General features: G+C 45.6%; 1 protein-coding gene across 2 annotated transcripts in view; it reads right to left on the bottom strand.

The window, feature by feature from the left end:
• The window catches only part of adamts17 (ADAM metallopeptidase with thrombospondin type 1 motif, 17), a 91,369-nt gene that overhangs the window by 49,660 nt on the left and 19,647 nt on the right, over window positions 1-22,062 (bottom strand). For both annotated transcript variants that reach the window (XM_053879560.1, XM_053879568.1), the window contains exons 4-7: window positions 14,672-14,844; window positions 13,624-13,707; window positions 13,353-13,510; window positions 7,085-7,128 (exon numbers count right to left, since the gene is read on the bottom strand). In XM_053879560.1, the coding sequence (XP_053735535.1) occupies window positions 7,085-7,128; window positions 13,353-13,510; window positions 13,624-13,707; window positions 14,672-14,844 (459 nt within the window). The remainder of the gene's footprint in view (window positions 1-7,084; window positions 7,129-13,352; window positions 13,511-13,623; window positions 13,708-14,671; window positions 14,845-22,062) is intronic.

Here is a 22,062-nt window from a genome sequence, read left to right as displayed (position 1 = left end):
GATCAGATATTGTATTATTCACTCAATATATGGAGTATCTTGTGTGGTTGAAAATTAGCTGAGACATATGTCAGGACAACCAAGTCACATGTGGTCAACACACAGCGGGATATGCAAACTGGACCCAATCTTTTTCCATTACAAGTAACATCCGACTTACGACCTGCTCGACTTACGTCAACTCGTACTTACGACCACGACCAGCAGATGCTTGTTTTTTAAAAATTCAATATCTGGCACCGCAGCACGTAGCAGCCCGGTAACGCGTACTAGAGATACAGCAGCACAGTATCCCAGCGTCTCACTCTCACACAGCCATCTACCACGACAGTAGCACCTATAACCCTCGCGTCGGCTACTTACGTCCAATCCGACTTACGACCAGTTGGTCGGAACCGATCCTGGTCGTAAGTCAGATGTTACTTGTATATCTTCAAGAGGCCCTGTTGTGTATTTCTTGCCTCATCGGATCTCCCACACCTATACAGTAGAATCTCACCCCAACTAAAGTAGTTAGGGCTGAGCCAAAAATCCATTCACAGAAAAATCGCGATTCTAATTCTGTCACGATCCGCCTTTATTTTTGTCCCATGATTCCGGTTTTGTGTCTCTGTCCTTCCTTCCTGTTTTGGGGCGCACCTCTGGAGTCACCTGAGTATCAGACTCCAGCAACCTGTGCCAGATCGACTTCAATTGTATCCCTGGTAAATTGGCTCTTGTTCCGTCGTTCATTTTATCCGTTCGTTGACTTATCTTTTGTTCCTTCTTTCTAAAACCATGGTGCTCTGAGTTTTGTGTTCTGCCTTTCTTAGTCTATTTGCTCCGCGCGGCTTCCTGGTTTTCTCTTTGTTGTCGCTTTCTCTCGCTCGTGCGTTCGTTCTGGCGACCACTGTAGTTAATTTTGTGTTCTATCGTTCATTGTGTTTGTTCTCTCTTTTTACAGACTCCACTTGCGTTCGGTCTCCCAGTTCAGTGATGCTTTTCGTTGTGATTTTTGAACTATTGTATTTGAACTGCTGTCAGCCTCCTGTGACAAATTTGCTACGATTCAGAATTGTTTTCAAATGTCCAAAATTGATATTTTTAAAAACAAAAAAATCCGCCATTATGTAACTACGGGTAACTTCCTGGCATCACGCAAAACAAACATGGCGGGGAAAAAGCTCTAACCAGCACCTCCTTTGCTAAAGGGTTGAGTTTGGCGTCATTTCGGGTTTAAGCGAATGTCCGGAAACACAGAGTTGTATGACGCTAACAGTGTCAAAAAGTGCTCGAGCTTCATTTGCGCATGCACTGTGCTCGTGGTTGTTGCTCCAGCATCACAGCGACACTACAGTCCTGGCATATGTAGTACATTTAGAAGTTTACAAACGCGTCTAGTGAATCTGTGTGGATGGCCGAGGCTGATCATTAGCACCGGATAGCATAAACAAATGGATCGATAAGATAAAAACAGACGCCGCAGTTGAGCTTTAGAGTCAACACTGAACGCATGAGAGAGTGGGTGGGGACACACGCTGAGGTCACATGCTTCGTGCTCATCGACATTACAGAGAGGACTTTCACTTCCACAAGTTCGTGTTTGAGTATGGTTTGAGAAAATAAACGCTGACTTGAAATATTACACTTGTGTTTAGTGAGTGGCTTCTTTGAAGGGCGTCTCCTGCTCACGTCTGTATCACCATCATTTCCTGTTAATTCTAACAATAACTGCTGCCAAAAGTATACGACCCTCTTGTTCACCGATATCGTCGTTCAAGTGGAGACATTCGGAGAGACAACACGTCCGGAGCCACTGTCCATCCAGACAAGCGTTTCAAAAAAGTATCGGATACAGTGGGTGAAAACGCCTATCTGACACTCTGGACTCTCATCTGGATCAAGCACTTTGACAACACAAATGCTGGTATTTGAGGCGTCCACCGGCGACGTGCTGGGCTTCTCCGACACACGGAGCCCGTGAGTGTTTTCACTGGGACAGATGAGCCTCAGCTTGACCAAGAGACTAGTGGAAAGTTCCCCAGTCTTTCCTCAAAATTTAAAAGGCATGTTTAACTGAACTGAAGAGGCACTTTTATTGTGTTACTCGTGATATTGCTTTTGTGTAACAGCAATGCAGATTCAATGGCTCAAAAATCAGAATTTAATTTTGAGGTTGTGCAAGATTCCCACCCCAGTTAGTCGTGAATGAAGTGACTATCTCTGGAGGTCTTGCGACTGTTTGTCCGAAGCGTTCAGCTCACTGTATCGGGCTTTAAAAACAAGAAAACCCACACACAATCTCAGTTCATGCGGTCAAATCGGGAAATGAGCCCAAAAGAAAAGTGCTTCGGTTTTTGTGGATTGAGGCCAAGTCTCTTTGCTTCCATGCGCATAAATCACAGTTGCAGTTGGAGGAGGTCCAGGATTGCATAATAGAGCAACACAGAGGTCAAGATTCATGGGAATTTAATGGATCTCAAACACGACTCGGGGAAACACACCGCCATCCAGTTTGCTCGAGGCTTCTTTTAAAAAACTTTTTCAATTGATCGGTGAGTATCGCACGAGAGAAGGTTGGTTTTGGTTTGCTTAAGCTCTGAAGAAAAGGTCAACATGTCCGAGGAGGTGAAGAGTGAAAGTGTCTGGAGGCCTCACAGACTCAAATGTCCCGGGGCGTGAGAGTGATACTCTGAGTCGGAGCTGTGTACGTCCTCTGTTGGTGGAGCATCTGGTTATTGTTCATGAACACTGACATGCAGAAGTGCTGAGTGGAATTTCTCCTCATCAGTACAGTGAAGCAGGTGGAAGATAAAATGATCTTCTTCTCACCGCCTCAACACTTCAGAAGCCACAGTGTTTTTTTAGATGTCACTGTTTCAATATTGCCGCAGCTTGTACACTTTGTACACGGTACATTTTCACTTCAAATCTTTCAAATCTTTCGGGACGGGAGTGAATTCACTCATCTAGCGTGTGAACCATGACATCAGCAGGTGGCAGCCGTGGAGAATTACAACACATTTATGGATGTTTTTATGATCCTCATCTCTCAAGCAACAACCACTGCACCTCCATCACTACTCCCACTGTATTTTCCACTGCTGCTTCTACTGTGTCGGCCGCTAGTTCTGTGTTTTGTTTTTTCTTTACATTCCCAACAGTGTTGGGCCCAACTCATCCTCATCCTCACTCCCCTGCCCCCTCTCTATACCCATTTATTGCTTTAATTTATATTCATTTCTTTAACTTGTCTGCACTTTATATTGTAATGTATGTATGAAAAAAAAAAAACTTGTATATTGTTTTTCAGATTGTTTGCATTGAGCTGCAGGCCACCAGACTTTTTCCATTGTGAGATAAATAAGAGCAATCGTAATCGTGATACTGACGTTGGGAAAGTGGGCTTTTGCGTCTTAAACTGACGGAAAAGGGCAGTGTTCAGCGTTGAATGTTACGCAGAGATGTTTCAATGGACTAAAAGAATGTTTTCCTTCTGTACCGATCCAGGTGAGGCTGTGTGTCCTGTCTTGCTACATGTAGCGAGAAAACACAAACACCTCTATGTAGCTCCAGACACAGGTGGATCGCACGTCGTGGAGCGCAGGAATGTGCGAGGCAAGGAGACATGCAGAAGCTCTCTTCACTGAATCCCACTGGATGTCAGTTGCTATAACCCCATACTTAGTGGCTCTCTGTGGCGGGAATTTTGATTAAAATGCATGGTCGTTTGATGGGCGTTAAATAGCAATTGATACATTCTAAAACATAGAATAAACAGAGCACCATCTCATGGCTTACCCTAACTCCAACCCCTGTCTTTTATTTCACGTCAACATGCGACGTTGAAGGCTGCCTTTGTTGTCTGTATAGTACGCAAAAGTCCACTTTCCAACGTCAATATGTGACGCCATGGGAGTGAGGATGGGTTGGGTAGACCATGTCTCAACCAAGTCCCAAGAGTCAGTGGTGCAAAGCATCAGCTCCAGTATTTTAACGGACTCGCTGTCTCTAATTCGCGTCACTGTCTTCGTGTTACTGGAGGCACGGGACACTTTTGATGCTTGAGCTCCAAACTGGTCATTGACAACGCAGCTACAAAAGCTTCGCCTCAAACAGTCGGAGCAAAGAAGAGTTAAAGCCACATTCGAGGACTTGCTGAACCCCTGAAACACAGCTGTAAGACATAAATCAAAGCTACCACTCTGTTCTGCCATGACTTTTATGCACCAGTCACCAGCCCTCAAAGAAGCAGCTGCACGCTCAACCAACAGGGGACGACAATTTCATGTCACTCTGAGCGAGGAATTCATCCATTCATCCACATCCATTGCTTGAGCATCACCTCAAAACACACCAGAGTTTGCCTGTCCCCATGATTTAAAACAGGAACACACCTTCTGTCGTGATGCAGAATCTAAATGTCTAAAAATGACTTGATACATTCATACAATAACAGAGGTTTCACACGGCTAAAAAGAGTTTTTTTGACCCCCATTAAAAGAAGTCTTTCAACGATTGCATCAGCAAAGAGGTTCAGCCAGCCATGACATGTATTTATCTTCCCTTCACAAACACGTCATTCGGTGGTGCTTCCAAAGCGATTAATCAATCCCGCTCTCAAATATTTGTTTGTCAACCAGACCATGCAGCAATTAACACAGCAGAGCAAAGAAAAACATCCACGGATCCTCCGAGGACAGACCTTCCCAAGGAAAACAACGGCAGCCTCCACGCGCTCCTGACTGTGTCATGTGTTTCCATTTGAGTCCATCTGGCGCAGGCGAGTCTCTGCCAGAGGTGATGTGATGTTGATATTAGACAGGCGGAGAATCACCCTCAGATCACTTCCAAAGGACCCAGTTCTGTAAATGGACGATTGCATAACCAGGGAACAAAGCATCAGAGTGGCGGCAGTGAAGTCGGAAAAGTTCCGTAACAAACACGGCTCTTGTTTGGCGCACTCAAAACACGGTCCTGTTTCATCTCACTCGTCGCACCAGCCTGGAAGCCACCGCTCATCGCTATCTGGAGCATCGGCGCTTGGCAAACCCGCGTCTTTATCAAGTCTCCGGACCCGTGTCCCTGTTCCCAGCTCAGCCGTGACGTCACAGCCATCGCTGCGCATGCAGGAATGCACAAAGCTAAACTCTGCTGCAGAGTTTCATGATCCCTTGAGATCAAGATAAGGGATGAAGATAAAGACAGATTTGGGAGCAGGCAGATTGAGACAAGCACAAGAGACGGTCGCAAGACATCAGTGCTTTGTGTAGGAGCCGCTCTGAGAAAGTGAAGACGCTCAGTAACATGACGCGTCATGGGGCGCGATGCACAGAAGCCTGACACACAACTGCTCAAATCCAGGGATGCACCGATACCAGTCATGTACAAGCACTTGTATTTCAGTACTCACTCAGTCTGCAGGATAAAATGTTAAAAAAAACGCCATTTCGATTCACCCTTGTGTCTGATTTCATTTTCAATTAATATCGATTTGCATTTCATTGACAAACCAACTGGATTTGCACCAGAAATGCTACTCTCCTTGGTGAGTTTCACACTCCCAAGTGGCGCTGCCAGCCACTACTTCCTCAGTTACCACGATGCTCGTGGCTTCACCTTCACCTTGCGCCTCGCAGTCACGTGTTTCACTGGTGACGTGGACGCGGTAGTGACTGGATCGCTCGGTGACAGGATAGAAACTGAAGGAATATAGATGTCAAACTGGGAACGGGTTACGAGAATCAACCCACAAAATCGGCCTCAAAACGAAAAAAAAAAGGCGAGTGATTTGCAAGACCTGTTTTTCACTCGTCTTAGCACCGCAAGGTAACACCAAATCTTTATCTGCACCTCAAATGTCATATGTTTGGTGCTGCAACTTTGCTTTGTCATGGTTTATGTGGGCAATAAACTTCATATTTCATGAGGAGAAAAAATCGTGGCAAAAGACGCAATTCATATTTTCCCCGGAATCGTACTCACCAAGTACTTACGCCATAACACATAAAGTTACTTTGAGATTTTATTATTTTTCCCATATATTTTTATATATAAATATCAAACACAAATTTTACAAAATTGTCATTAACTGACATTCAGAACTGCGAAATGCGCACTGCCGTAAAGTGCGATCAGTGGCCATTCTGAGTACATGTATGAGTACTAGTGTTGTAGTCAAGACCACACCCACCGTGACCAAGACATTATTGAGACTGCTGAGTATCGAGAACAAATCAAGACCAAGGCATTTGGAGACCAAGATAAATACTCTATATAAGGCGTCTCAAACTGATCCTCACATGATCCACAGCAGGTGCTGGCACATGTTGGTTAACCAAACAGGAGTCAGCCGAAACAAGCAGCACCAGTCTGACCATTGGTTTTGGGGTCTCAAAAACCTGCACCCACTGTGGCCCTTCTGTGTATCAGTTTGAGGCTCCTGATAAATATCGAAGACAAGACACAACAAAACTGAACAAAGAGCCAGAATCCGTCTTTCACCAATGATAAGCGTTTTCTCTGTCCGTCTCCACCGTTCTTTAATAGAAATCCCGAGTCCACCCAGTCCGAGACCAAGCCATTTGGTCCCGCTGCCTCCTCACCTGTCAGCAATGAGAGCTGGTCTTCAAGAGGAGGACCGACCCACCAGGCCATGACCAGTCTACATGGTTTGTCCTGATGTTTTTTCTTGGCCTGCCTTCCAAATTAGATTATTCTCCCGAGACTGGGGCTTTCTGTTTCGGAGTCGAGATCAGATCCTCAGAGGGAGTATAGTCAGTGCTGCAGACTCGCAGAAAGAAGTTGTGGGTTTGAGTCCAGCCTCAGCAACCTGGGGACTTCTCTGTGTAGTGCTGTGTGTGGTTTCTCCAGGCACTCTGATTTCTTCCTCCCACTGTCCAAACTGACTGGCCAAGTCTGATTTGGCAACACATTTTAAAGCTCAAGTTTTAAACTGAAGGAGAAAACCTGACGCAACACCACTGTCATCAGCGGGAGATCCTGAAGCAAATCCACACTCTGTATAAGAAAACATCAACAGCAGTGGCACCCACAAGTGCAATCCCCAAAATAGCAGGAAACAAACAAATGATTTGGTACTCACCCACAGTGTCACAAGGTTCGTCTTTATGAACGCAGAAATCTGTCCTGGGGGGGAAAAGAAGAGCATCATGTTGAACAGAGTTGAACATCAGGTCTATTATGAGGAACTGTCCTTGTAGTATAAAACCTGTGTCATGAGTAGAAGAAATGGTGAAAATCATTTGATCGTTGGTGAAGAAATGTATCTTGGTGCCTTGCTCACAGGCAGCAGGGGAGGATGAAACGTGACAGAACAACGGTAAATACGTGAAGGTCAAATGAGTTGTGTCCACTGGGTTTTCATTCCCAGACAGGGTGAGGGAGAGTAGAGCCTCCAACACAGAGAGAAGCAAGCCAGGGTGTCTCTCAGGTGAGGATGTTGGAAAGAGGGGCAGACCCAGGTGTGGGTAAGACGACCCCTCCTGTTCACCCTGTAACGCCTCTGCGTTTCTCCAGTACGTCCGGAGATATATAGTTAATGTGGAGAGCAAAGTTTACGCAGGTCTGACCACTGAAAAACTGAAGACAGTGGCAGCATTTTACTATGCTCTAAACCTTTTTGATCTTGGGCCCATCTTTCCCAGAACAAATGGACCCGGGGCCCATTCAAGTAATAGAACTGATTCATGACTCATTCATGTTCAACAGCCATATTTAATCTACTTACATGTAAACAAACCGAATGAAACCATGTGATTATCGCAAAGATATTTATTTGTCATGAGAAAAGTCCAACCAGGAGCAGAACCAGGCGCAAGTCATGTTCATCAAATCTACTAAAGAAAAACAGAAAAAAACACAGTTTAAACTGCTCATGTTCATGTCATGAATGAAATTCTGAGTAAAATATTTATAATAAAACAATGTTTAAATATTGTGAAATAAAAATAATGTTTTTTTTTTTCAAAAACTAAACTCAAGAAGATATGAGTCAAGTATAAAAGAAAGTATTGCCATCAAATGTTTTAACTGATATTAAAAACTGCTTCAACAGGTTCTTTCATGAACAGTGTTGGGGGAGCCATCACTTTCTTTATCACCTTTTCTTTCTCCACAGTTGGTAACTATCACAGATTTGCAGCTGTCAAGTCAATTCAGTGACTCACTACTGCCACCATACGTGGCTCATGTATTAAACTGAGCGTCTCAAGGCCCAGAGGTGTGAAACAAAATAAGAGAGCTTCAAAACCCTCTCACCACATACTTTGACTCTCAGTCATGCTCCTGACAACTGAACTAGCACTGACTCCCACCACCTAGCAAGTACACATTTGTGGTGTTAAAACCACAACTCTTCTTTGTAGAGCCACCCCAAGCCTGAGCCCAACCCCAACTGTCCGTGTTCTAACACTGTGGACACTCTGCGGCCTCAGGAAATGCCACCGGAGGGGAAACGTTTGATTCAGTTCCCATGAAGAAGTCCATCTTGACAACCAGCAGGACGCAACACCTCAGGAGTGAGAACGGCGTGGGCTGTTTCCACGATGGACATGGGTCAGCAGCGGTAGAATCAGAATCAAATTTATTGCCATGGTCAGTGGTGAGGGAATAAAGGGCTGTCAATATAATAAAATATTTAAAAAAGGGGCAATGACTTCATAAGCATGAACCATCAGCGTCATTCGGATCACACCACACATGACCTGCCCTCATCTTCCCTCACAAGGGTTTCAGTTGGTGCTGACAACCACAGACGGGAAACAGCTAAGACGTTTTTCTTTGGTGTTTATCAATCACTTCAACATTTGCCAAAGCAGAGTCTCTGAGCCCCGGAGGGACGCCACACACGCGGTTAGCGCTGCAGTCAGTGAGGGATAAAGTGGTGTCACTGAGAGGGGTGGCAGGGGTCTCTAAGCTTCAACCCTCCGCTCATCACCAACACATTATCCTTGAAGTTTCCCTGGATGTAATTGCATCCCACGCTGCCTGTTTTTCTTCACTGCATGTCAACTTCTAAGGCAGCGAAGTGGAAGTCGTCCCTCGGGGCTCCTCTATTTTTAAACATAAATCCGGAACAAAGGCAAGAAGCTATTACTTACAAATGTCACGGCTTCACCTCACGACTGCCTTCCTTGGATGAACAGGGTGAACCACAAAGCTCAGCGCTGGTGTGCTTTATACGGGCATCTTAGTGACACGGCTCTGTCTTTTACAGACTCCACACAACCAGCTTCTACCCGTGGTGGAGACCACAGTGAGGTTGCTCTGGGAGAACTGCAGAAGAAGTCACAGCGATTTCATGACGGCATGTGGAAGAGGCTGAGACGCTGGCGGTGATGTCGTCCTGGGGTGTGAAAGGAAGCGCTTTCATGAGCGCATTATCACAATACATCGAAAAGGGTGGAGAAGAAGAGCTTCCCATTGACATGTGGTAGCGCTCAGCTAGGTGCAAACAGCTGCGCCGCCACATCTGGACACCAGATTCCCCCCAAAATAAAGGCCCACTTGTAGGTGTATACAGTATATGAGGTTAGCGAAATGTGAGTTCGGGACGCGAGTATTGTCTCGACCCAAAAATGAAGTGATAATGGGAAGCAGATGAGGTCCACGCTGATTCAGGCCAATACCATGTTATTCCCAAGGGGGACGACAAGCACACAGCTTTCCACTTAAATGTAAAAGCTGGGACAAGGTTTACCCAAGACACAGGGAAAGAAACGGCAAGAGGAAAATAGAAAACAGGACCGTGATCGACTTTTATGTATAGTGGCCAGATAAGGGAACAGTCAGTACCCTAAATAAACTACTTATTCACACGTGTATTCACAGCATATGAGCCAGTAATTAACCATTATAAAGTATAGATTAGTGTATTGTTAAGATTGACTAGATTTTTTCCAGGTATAGTCAAAGAACAACACCATAATTACCAAGTAATAACCATAGATCAATACGTGATTAAGTAATAGTTAATATGTGTTCCAATTTGTCTGAATCGGCAAAAAACTACACAATAAATGCATGTTTTCAGACTTGTATGTAAAGTGCAAACATTTAGGTTCTTTTTAAGCATCGATTTTCTCAAGTCTAACGTAAGCTGAACTCAAGGCTCCACCGTGATGTGGCAAAATCTGAGTACAACACCGCGACTCGCACTGACACCAAGTCGTTTGCTTTCTCAGGACAGTGTCAAGAGGGAGGGGAAAAACAAAAAGTCTTTGCTGTCCAGGACGTTCCTACGAAGACTGTCAACAAAGCAGCTGATGGGTCAGAGTCTGGTCAAATATGCCTCCGTAATTATCGCCCTCCTCTGAAACACCAGGTCGCACATCAGACTTTCAATCCATCAGGGCTGTAGACAAAGGTCTGGAGACAAATGTGGCAATGTACCGGACTATAAGCCGCTACTTTTTTCTTATACAGTGACGCAGCTAATATAAGGATTTTTCCGGAGCCTCATGCTGCCAAAATATTGAGCCTCCTCACATCAAACCCATGACATCACAGGCGTTTTACTGATCTTAAAGCGCTCAAAATGCGCTGTTTTCACCCGCGTGTCCGCAGCTCCGTCCACAGAGCCGATCTCCTGGAGGAGCGGAGACGAGAAGCAGCAGCTGAGACCGGCTGTGGTGTCGGAACTTGGGACACATTTTGAGCGCTTTAATGTCAATAAAAGATGTGATGAGTTGATGATTCCAGTTCAGAACATTGGACAGTTTGTTTCATGAGTCAGTCTCCATGCTGGAGCCCGTTTTCCAAACTAGTTTAGAAGTGATCCTCATGCATTTTTAAGCCTTTCTAAGCGCTGCGGCTATGTAGAAACACAGTCTGTTTTCCGTCTTAATTTTAGTGGGTGGGGCTAGTATTCCAGTGCGCTCTATAGTCTGGGATTTACGGCACTTTATGACTCCTTGAACTGACAAATCATTGTACTCAATTTAATTCAAACATCCCGCATCCATCCATCCAGTTCCTTCCACTTGGCCAAAGAGGCAGCAAAAGAGGAAGGATCCTTATATGCAGTGTCCCTACCAGAGACTTTCCTTCATTTGCCATGACTTATTGATGGCTTAGAAATGGCTGGTACAAACTGTCTGAGACCACAAGTACTCCTCTGAGACCTGCTGACTAATTTCACCAAAACATCAGCTTTGATGTACCAACACCTGGACTTGTTCTCCTCCTCCAGTCATGTGACTCTGTGTCTTTTGAGTGTCTGATACAAAACTGGTGAAGTGTCATGACATGCAGCAGAGGCCAGGCTCCAACATTGTCTTATCTCCTCTGAAGAGGCTGCAAATAAGCAGCAGGAGACACAGAGCAGGCCGTCTCCCACAGCACATGCTTGCACATGCACCCAGCTCCACAGAGGAAACATGAGAAGGCACTACACATCCACTGGCCTTGGCATCACCTCAGTGATGCGGCGGCAGAGCACGTTTGTAGCAAAGCACCTGTGGAACAAAAGAGCACTGTTGCCAGCGTCCGCCCCTCTATTTGGGAGAGAATGTGACAGCTGACATGAGGACTGGTGCAAACAAAAGGAGGATTCATGGATCCCCATGAATCCTCCAACCTGGAAGCGGAGCGTGTAATAATAGCTAATCCTGAGTTGCACATGTGCCACGTGGTGCCCGTCTTCATGCAAGTGAAGCGCTGCGACGGAGAAAAACAGGCCTCAGTGAAAAGCTGCAGGAGCACCGACTAGTCCAGCTCTTATTGTGTGTGAGGTCAGGAGCAGTGACCCCAGATCCCGCTCAAGTCCACACCTCAACACCAATTATGTCACAGTTTTAGACAGTAAAGGCACAGAATAGAGGCTCCTGCCATTGCAGCGAGGTCCACAAAACGTTCAAGAACAAGAAGAAGATTCGATCAAGTTTGTATCAAACTGAAGCATTATCATTCCTTAATAATAGGGAAACTCCGATCAGGACTTTTGCTGCCAATCGCATGGATCAACCATGAATTTGTAATCAAAAAAAAAAAAAAAAAGAACTTTAAATCATTTTATTTCGGACAGGCTTTTATATACCTCTTCAAAGAGGCAATAGATAGAAAAACTCTGCAGAATGCAGCAACTATTCTGTCGAAAGGACTGAACTGAAAAACATTCAATTCACTGTGAGACGCTGCAGTTTGGTGCACTGGTTGCTATGTCTGTGAAATATTTACATACTGGCCGCTTGTCCGGAGTGGAAAATGAAAGTTTCTACTCTGGACGTTTTCAAAGCTTTCAGATTCAGGTGGCTGACGAAAGGCGCACCTGACTCCAAGACGACGACGGAATTCAGACGGCGTTCCGAATGTCACTCTCAGACCGACGGGTGTTGCTAAGCCTGCCGAGGAACCAGCGGTCTCACTTTCATGAGCCTGAAAACTCTCCGTGCTTTGTCAACTGCTGGAGCTTTAAATGTTGACTGCTTCAGAGCCACAATTGCGTTTATGATGTAAGGTTTACACTGATCTTTGACACGTCTACACAAATACATCTACTGGTGTTCAATTATGAAAATTTCCCGAACTCACATCGGTTTTCAGTGGCTGACTTCCTGTGCGGATGTTCGGCAAAAATACAACTGTCGCGGAATTGCGCCTTCCCTCCGCCCCTGACAAACTGAAAAGGGTTTGTTCTTTCTGAAAAACCTCCACACTGATTCTAGACTCGGTGGAAACTGAGGCTGCGACAAAGAGAATAAAACGCATGAATCCGTTTCTATTATCACAAGATATTGTAGTCAGCAACTGAATACAACTCATAAACACATGCAAGATATCCAAGTATTTATGAAACAGTGAAGTAGTGCACTTGAAATACCACTTCAGTATCGCACCATCAAATGCTGGAATGTCTGAAAGGCTGCTCCTTTACTGCTGTGGAGAGAGGCCTTGAGAAAACCATCTGAGGACAATTCCTCTGACAACTACAACTTGCTGGCTTCAGGACCTAAATTCAGCGTTGTTTTGCTGTCCTCCTGTCAGGTTTTGTGAGCCCCAGTCTCATCGCAAAACCCAGACCCTCCACTCGCCCGCCACATTAACCAGCCTTACAGCTGTCTGGGAAGCCCTAAGGTTGATCTGGTCCTCGATCTAACCCTCACTGAACTGAGCATGATGACGGAGTGGCCTAAAACTACAAATGAGCATGAAGAACGCTCTCAGAGATCCAGGGTTGACATGATACCCAACCCAAATGAGTCACTGAAATTGACGTGAGCATTCGGATGAATCTCTGCAGGTACAGGAGCCTGCTGTAGATCCATGCAGAACCAGGTGCATGAAGTGACTGAGATCATCCTGTATTCTTATTCACAACCCCTAAAGCTGGGTAAGATTGTCAAGTTACACACCTGGTGACCAGGACAGCCGTGTCCACAGGTGGGATGTCATCACGTCCCCCAGGTACGTGGTTGGTGCCAAGGTACCGTGGGCCTCCAAACTCCTCATACTGCCACTGACAGAAGCTCTCCAGAGACCTTTCCCCTTGGTGTCCCACCTTCAGCCTCTCCTGAAGAACACACAGGACGTCTTTGCTTCCGAGTCTTCACGTGAACACGTGCAGGGTGGAGTGGTCAGACAGGCAGAGAAGGAAGTAGGAGGAAGGTGAGAGGTCAAACTCACAGGTCGGCTGTGAAGCAACACCAGCTTGGTGACACGAATGTTGATCCTGACTCCCAGGCTCTGGTGGTGGAACATGTTGTAGACCTGTCGAGTACAGTGCCACGGTCACGCTCCTGCAACTTTTATTTAGCATCCGTCATCGTAGCAGACAATCGAGTCAGAATCGTCAGCTTCATTCTCCACCAATGTTAGCAACATCAACATTTCCTGCTGATGGTGACTCTGGACTCTGAGCAGCTCAATAACTCATTTTACAACCAAACATGACTTTTAGAAGTTTGGTTGTCATGAATAGAAACTGTTTTTTTTCCGTGATAGTCACGATTTCTTCACACTGGGGTTGAAAAAAAGAAATAGTTAAAGTTAGTTAAAAAATGCAAAAACAACTGCCATGCAAACTATGAAGTGAATTTGTGAGGGAAACAGGACCAAAGTGGGACTTGGAACACGGGCCTTCATCTCGAAAAAAAAAGAGAGGAAGAGAGGAAAAAAAAACACCAACCGGCTAAAGTTGGTCAAAAGGCTCTTGGAGGTTTCCTGCATATTTTACAGGCCCAGCTGGCCGACACCCCAGTCCGCCAGCTGGGTCGAGTCGTTTCCTGGCTATTATTTGAATTTAACGGTCACACACCCAAATTCTTGCCTTCGGCTGAGGATAGTCATAACTGTGGACAGAGGAGCCGAACACTGGATATGGGACACCGACACCACTCTGCTCCAGGAGTCGACCTGGCCTTGCAATCTAGCGCAGAAACGCCACACAACTGTCTGCTGTGCAGCGTAGTTTAAATGCCCAGGTTTTGGAGAGATTCATCATCACAATGGTGAAGTTTTCTCTCACGTTTTTTTGTTTTTCAGCACAGTGATACTGAACAAACGCAAAAGCTGTCTGAATAAGGCCTGCAAGTACAAGGCATTTAAAGCTAACCAGCTAGAGAGCCAGCAAAACTGGGCCCCTGTTTAGAACAGGCCCCCCAAAAAAGTCAGCAGGGGCCACATGTGCAACAACTTAGATTTCCTACTGAAGAGATGGCACCATAACACTGACCATGTTCATGACAGTCAGCAGGAACCTCTGAGCTGCCTCGGCACCGTGATACTGGACCATGTTGGAGTCCGCCACCACCACGGTTTCCACTGTGTAAGAATCATGCAGCCGGATGATGTTCCTCTTCCCGCGATTGTCTTCCGACACGTTCAGCCTCTTCTCTTTCTTCTTTCCTGCCACAGACAAACAAAAGAGAGGTCAGAAACACGCAGTTGCTCAACAAAACCGGAAAGATGTGAAGCCCAAAAAAGAATAATCAAAACACAGCCATGAAGACTCAACATTCAATGACCTGTTTGCTGTGATGTTCAGCCCAAATGGGCCCTGATCCAAGTGTAAAAACCTAAATCCGGCTTCAGACATTTTCAGCGCAAAACGAACACAAACGTGGACTGTACTGTACGTGAAGAAAAATACATTTTCATTCACAGTCGTCTGAGTCGATAGAAGAAAACAGCCCCAGGGCCGAGGCCTGGTTTTCACACGAGCTCCTCCGAGCAGAACCGAAGCGGGAGACCACACACGCTCGGCCAAAAAAGTAAAGAAACAGCAAAGCTTGTTACATGACCGGTCACACGCTCAACCTCTGATAACATAACCACCACGTTTGCTGTGGAGTTTTCCTGGACTCATCTGGTTCAGAATGCATTTCAAAAGGCTGCTGCGCTGGACAGTAACGTGACGGCCCTCAGTTCTGAGTGTAAACACTGCAAACAAGAAACCTAAACTCACCGCAGTTTCATAAAGTCCTGGCGGAAACCCTGCGATGGCCATTCAAAATCAAGTCATTTTTACTGAGTCATTCTCAGAAGGACCTTTCATCCCAGTGGACAAACTTGAGCCTTGAGCCACCATTCTCATGGTGTTTATACTTGTGGCACCTTCGGACTTGACTGGAAATTGAACCACAGTTCCTCCGCTGATATCTTGGCTAATCTCCTCTGACGTTCCCATGATGTCACACAACAGAGCAGTGTGTTTCACCATTAAAGTAGATCCACAGATGGGCCTCTCATGAACTCAAATATTTTTAATGAAGAACGCATCATCATTTGAGCATTCACAATTCTTGTAAGACGCCATTGTTTATCCACCAGATCTTTCAATCCACCACCACACCACAAGTTCTGAGGAACGACGGGCCATTTGTAATTCGATCCAGGTAGCGCTCACTCCAAACCATCTGAAATAATCTGACTGACGTTCACACACCAGAAAAATCTGCCATTTTTTCCTGTCTAGACAACCGCAATTCCCTCCTCTCTGGGGACCCACCAATCTCCCCCAGCTGCTCCGCAGTTCCTTATCTCTGCTTGTGCCGTCCAGCAGCTTCTGCTCAAAAGTGATTCTACTCCCCAAAGTAAGCGATCGACTGTCATTTGTGGGTGTGAAGTGTAAAGTTTAAGACTTTCATTTTGAATATGACTGCAAGACTTTCAGCTGTTTTCACTCCTTTTGAATTGAAAGCGAGAGAACCCAAGGGGGTGGGGGCGCCTTGGGGTCAACAGAAGAGGTGCCAGAGACCTGGTCACTGTTGTGAAGTGATGGTTTTATTTTGATGGAGAACGCAGTCCAGACGGGACACAGTTCATGTTAAGGTGCCTGCGGGGAAGCCTTACATCACAGAAATTCCCACCTGACTTTATTGGACCCTTCGGTAATGTACAGCCCAAATCATTTCCACCATCCCGGAGGGGAACTTGGCATCTCTTCCTGAGCACAGTTTGGGACGGAGGACATGAGTGTCAGGGGGCAAGGCAGGGTGGCACACATGCCCCCTCCAGAGACTGAACCCCACCCTCCTCAAGATGTGCTTATGTCAACGTGAAAACCAAGCAATACTTCTTTGCGTCAGGTGACGTCTCTTGCAAATTCTGCCAACGTCAACTGGAAACCCAGACAGCATCTGAGTCCAGCTACAAGCCTCCAGTCCCGCTGAGCCCCTCAGCACCAGATGGGTAATGAAGCCCTCCGACTGCCGCAGTGATCCCGCAGGCGCTGTTTGGCACTGCGGCATCCAAAGTGGGCGACATGTGAGAAGCTTGAACCTTTAAAACATTTGGTTACATTTCACTGTTTTTGATGTACTTAAATGGATTAACACAGAAAACAGAAAATAGAGAGTTCCACAATACTGAAAAGAAACATGGGATTTGGGGACTTCATTGAGCCCCGTACACAGGGGACAGTCAGCGTGTTAAAGCTGTTCAGAAGTTGTTGCATTCCACCAGCTAGCACGGGACGACCGCGGCAATCTGGGAGCGCTTACTCCGACTTTCTCCGTGGAATGTGCTTCTTTGTCCATCTGGTGCCTGTTTAAGCCGTTTCCTGCAGCGAACAATATGACTGATAGATGTTTTGTTCTTGGGGGAAATCTGACAATACTTGCAGGACTCAAGACAGTGACTTCCAACCCAGAGGCCCCTGCAGCATCAGGAGCCAGACACCCGGCGTAAGCAACCTTGTGAGAACCACGTTTCCAAGTCAGGCTTTTTCCTGCCGTCTTAGATTTCCGGTCCAACACAGAGCCATAAACCTTTACGACTTCTGACACCGTGCCAACATGGCAGGCGCATGCTACTCTGTCCGGCAACGTGTGGCGGAAAAGAGCGAAAAAATACAGCAGAATGACTTTGTTTGCATCATTCTATTCCCAGGTGATTTTTTTTTTAAATTACAGACTAATTTCTCATAACTGTAACATGGAGCCACACAAGGCACACCTCGAAAACATGTGAGTCGATCGTGCCCGGGAGGCTATTTTTGGAGGCCATGACAGTGAGGTGAAGGGTTTCCCCACATTCACAGAGAGGGAAGCCACCATTGCTGGATTTCTGAATCCGAACACTGCTTTAGTGTCTCGCTGTCTCAAGGTGGAGCAACTCGCCTGTCATGATTCCACTTTTACTTTGGTCGCTTGAGTCCTGTTTTGCTTTCTTCCTCCTGTCTTCCTGTTCCTGTGGCACACAGCTGGAGCCAGTCAACCCCTGATCACCCATATATAAAAACACCTGGACTCCAGCAACGTGTGCCAGATCGTCTCCTCTGGTTCCCGTGGTAAATTGGCTCTCCGCGTTCGTTCTCTCTTTTTCTGTGCGCTAGCTAGCTTATTTTGATTACTCTGTCTGAAACCCTGGTGCCGGAGTTAGAGTTTAGTTTCTTCCTGTTTCCGTGTGTTTCCTGGTTTGTTTTGTGATAGACTATATCTGTTCATTGTGCTTTTGTCTCTCTGTTTCCAGATTTAGGTTCCTTTGATTCTCCCGGATCGGTGACGCTTTCCGTTGGACTCTTATTCTCATTTATGGACCTCTGCCGGTTTGACTCTTTGATTTTGGACACTCTGACTTTGCTTTGTTTCTCCTGGTTCGGTGACGCTTTCTGTTCTGGTTTTATCGTGAATAAACCATTGTATTTGACTCGCTCCAGCCTCCTGTGACTCTTTCAACACTGCACTTGGGTCCCGCCCCGCGTCTTGACCCACAACATCGCCTGCAGTTATACAGTAGCTATAGCTGTTTTCAGCGTGTCTTTCAGGGAAAAACCACGAACGTCATAATGAATGAAGTCCGTTGCTGGCCAAACTCAACTCACATATTCCAGCCGGACAAAAGAAGAGGCGGACGGCTGCAGATTGGAGAGAGATTTACTGCTCATGATAAAAGAAAATGTGCGTCTTTATTGTCACCAATTCAGTAGATGTCAAAACGTCCCCCTCTGCTTCCTTGTTTCTCTATTGCTTCTTGATTTTATTTATTATTTATTCATTTTTATGTACTTTTTGAAGGGTGTTGTGGGGATTGCTTTGCCACAGTTTTCAAAGAAAATCCTGCCCGGAAACCCTGAGCAAAAAACACTGGTGTGCAATGAATACGCGATGGGTACGTTACGAGCACATAGAAGCAAGTAGGCATGCGGCTAACCTCAAGTGTGATCATGGTTAGCGCAGCATAACTTGGGCCACAACTTTTAGCACCTTTCATTTGAACTATGACAACAGCTGTATACACTGCCTCATGTTTGTGGCCATATTAATACATGGGAAATGATTCTATAAACAACCGAACAGTGACTAACATCACATCTTCCCTTTCAGTCTAAACATCTTCAGATCACTTCCTGTTTGCGCTCTCTCCTGACCGTCATTAGACCGTGCATTTTTGCGTGTTGTTTTATCATGAAGCCCCTCAGACGGTCCTCAGAAGGTTTGCCAAATGCTTTTAGCAGAGCTGAATTAGACTTATTGCTCTCCACTTCCACAGCCTTCATCTGTTGAAGACGTTGGACTGTTATCAAAGACATAAACATCTTTATGACCTGGGAGCCTGAAGGAATGCAGAAGGCCTCAGGTATAAAGGTAAAAGAAAAATAACGTGGCTGAGCATTTATATAATCCTCAACATACAGCTGTGATAGCGACACAAACTGGGTCACCTTAACTAGTGAAAAAAAATCAGGTTAAAGAAGTGTATTTTAGGATTATTTTGGCACCTAAAGTTTCTCAAAAGTAGTGGAACTTGATACATTAAGTGAAGGGCCACCACTTAAGATGTGGTGCAGAGCCATTAGCCTTGCTAGCCAGGCTTTGATCTGGGGATTTCAACACCCATCTTAACCTTAAAAGACGAGGATATACGTTTTACAGCAGGTCCCAGCCTGTGGTCATGTTTCCTCTTCGCTCTCTACCGTGGCACCGGGTTGGAATTTTCCCCTTTGAAATTTCACACAACAACAATTAAGCCTCATGGTCGCACGCATCAAAGATAATGGGCCCGCGAAAATATTTCCGCAGCAGCATCAAGTCGACAGTCAGGGTTTGTTTCCAGCTGGAGAACCTGAGTCTTAGCTAAGTGGAGAGGGTAGGTTCTTACGGCGCTTGGTGGGGTTTCACCTCTCACAACAGATCACTATATCATCAGCAAACATCATAGTCCATGGGGACTCCTCCCTAACCTTGTCTGTCCATAACAATAGAAAACAAGAAGGGGTCAAGAGCCAATCCCTGCTGGACTCTGACTCTCCTCACAACTGTCTCACTGGCCTCATACATGTCCTGCACGACCATCAGATCCTTCTCTGATTCTCCCGACCTCCTCATGCGATACCTCACTCACTTTTTTTGATTTCCGGTCCGATCCCAATACATGAATTTGGATATCTTCCCATACCGATATTCCTCCGATGTAACACCAGAGCTCAGATTGTTTTGTTTGTTTTTTTTCCATTATTGCTGATCGTGTATTCATTGGACGAGACAACTAGAGGTCAGGAAAAATATTGCCCTGAACGCAAGGCCGACGTCTGACGTCCAACTTCTAAGATATGTGACTCATTTAAGGACGCAACGCTGCGTTTGAGAAGCCAAAACATCCGACATAATGTTTCGCTGTGCTATTTGTGCACGTGCCATTTGTCAGCAAACACCACCGCTCCACTTTATTGACGTGTACTTTGGGTTCCAACTGACTCATCGACACTTTCGATACCGCACATCCCGGGACTACAGTAGTTCCATGTTTGAAAGGTGAGTGTAAGCTCCAGGACCTGCTCCATGCTTGTATGCTAAACGGCTGTGGAATGGATTTCCTAACCTGAGGCAGGTCTCATGCCTCTCGTGTCTCTCACCAAGGTACCATCCATTCTACAGTTTGCAGTGAGCAAACAGGGAAGTGATTTCAGCCGAAAACATGAAACTCAGACTCGGTCATCTCCAGTGGTCGGCAATTCCCATTCTGGGATCAGATGCACAACATTTCATAGCTCCCTCTCATCCTCTAGCTATGATCCTTTGTTGTCACTCAAAAGATAGTCAACAACTGCATCGTGAGAGGCCAGTAGAAACAAGACGTCTCCAAAATTCCAAGTCAACAAGACGTCACCAAAGTAGCCCCAAACATCCACTATACTGACAGGATATTTGGTCGAAAATATTGGAGCACGGCTCACAGACTGCAGAACCAATCTGGCCTTTTCCACGTACACGTCCACGGAAAAGGTACCTTCATGAATCCCTAGTGTTTTGAAGGACACCAGAAGAACTGAAGCCACGGCACAGTGCAATTCAATCTTCATTAAGTTGGCCCAGAATCCAAACCCTTGCATTGATTTCCATGTAAGAAAGAGGACTTTCTTGCTTGAAAAGAAGCCATTCATGCTGCTGCCTTTGGTCCCTCTGACTGTAACAGTATCCTGCAGCTCATGTAATTAAGATGCTTCTGACACCGTCTCCAGCCTTGAACAGCTGTCTGTGCTCCACTGTTGCTTTCATTTCCTCTGGTTGCCTCCCACTCTCCGGGTGACAGGCTCCAATTATTTCCCTCAGACAGGAATTTTATTGTCACAACAATGTGATTCTGTCGTAAAGTAAACATGCGAGGAGCCGCACTTTCTGCTCCTGACGTTTTACCTCGAGAACTATGAGATTCCTTGGTGCAGGGAAAACATTGCAGTCTCCAAGAGTTCGGGAGGATTCAGTCTGCTCCAGCATTTTTTGGATTCCCTCACACGGATCAGACCGCATACCTCATTGCTACCAACGATCGCGGCCTGTCTCACTTATTGGAATCCCTCACCAGTCATGCATCGTCTGCCTCTGCTGCTCAGCAAGGAAGTCTGGCTGTGTACGACTCTTCGATCAGTGTTTGCTTCTTTGTTTGTGTCGCGCTCACCTGCCACTCAAACGCTACACACCGTTATTATATCTACACATATACATTACAGCTGTGTATCTCGCGATACCAATGCCAATACAGGAGTGGTGATACGGTGCATTGCAATATATTGCGACACTGTAAATTCAGCAGTATATTGTCATAAGAACCATCATTTTAAGGGGGTAAAATCAGATAATGCAGTACAATAACCTGTGCATGAAAATGAGTTTATTGTTATGACGTCAGTCCAGTTAGACTATCAGTTCAGTTTTGAATCGCTCCCGTCATCAACAAACAAACTCCCGCATACAAAAAGAAACTGCATTACACATGTCACAAATGCAGCGGCACATCCAAGTATCTATGTATTAAATATTGATATAGCCAAAGTAATTAAAAAGTTAAAAAAAATTGGGAAAACGTGGAGCAATTTATGCATCCTATATGGTTAAAAAAAATAATTTTGCTTATTCAATTTGATACCTTCATAGCATTTGAAATATAACTGAACACAAACTGCTGAATCAAACAGCAGGTGGCAGTAGCACCTGTGGAGCCATACAAGTCAATGACAAAAGCAATTGACATCTAACTTGGCGCAAAAGCAGTGTGTTTCACCTGAATGTGTCTGTGTGTCACTGAAACCGAAGAGGACTTTCTACTTAATTTGGCTTCATCCTGTCGTGTTGTTCAGTGGAGTGCTGACATGAGCAACGCTTGGAAAGATTGTTTTGTTTTAGC

This window comes from Synchiropus splendidus, chromosome 1 (assembly GCF_027744825.2).
Source record: "Synchiropus splendidus isolate RoL2022-P1 chromosome 1, RoL_Sspl_1.0, whole genome shotgun sequence".
NCBI classification, from domain to species: domain Eukaryota; kingdom Metazoa; phylum Chordata; class Actinopteri; order Syngnathiformes; family Callionymidae; genus Synchiropus; species Synchiropus splendidus.
This window is presented reverse-complemented; position numbering and strand designations above follow the sequence as displayed.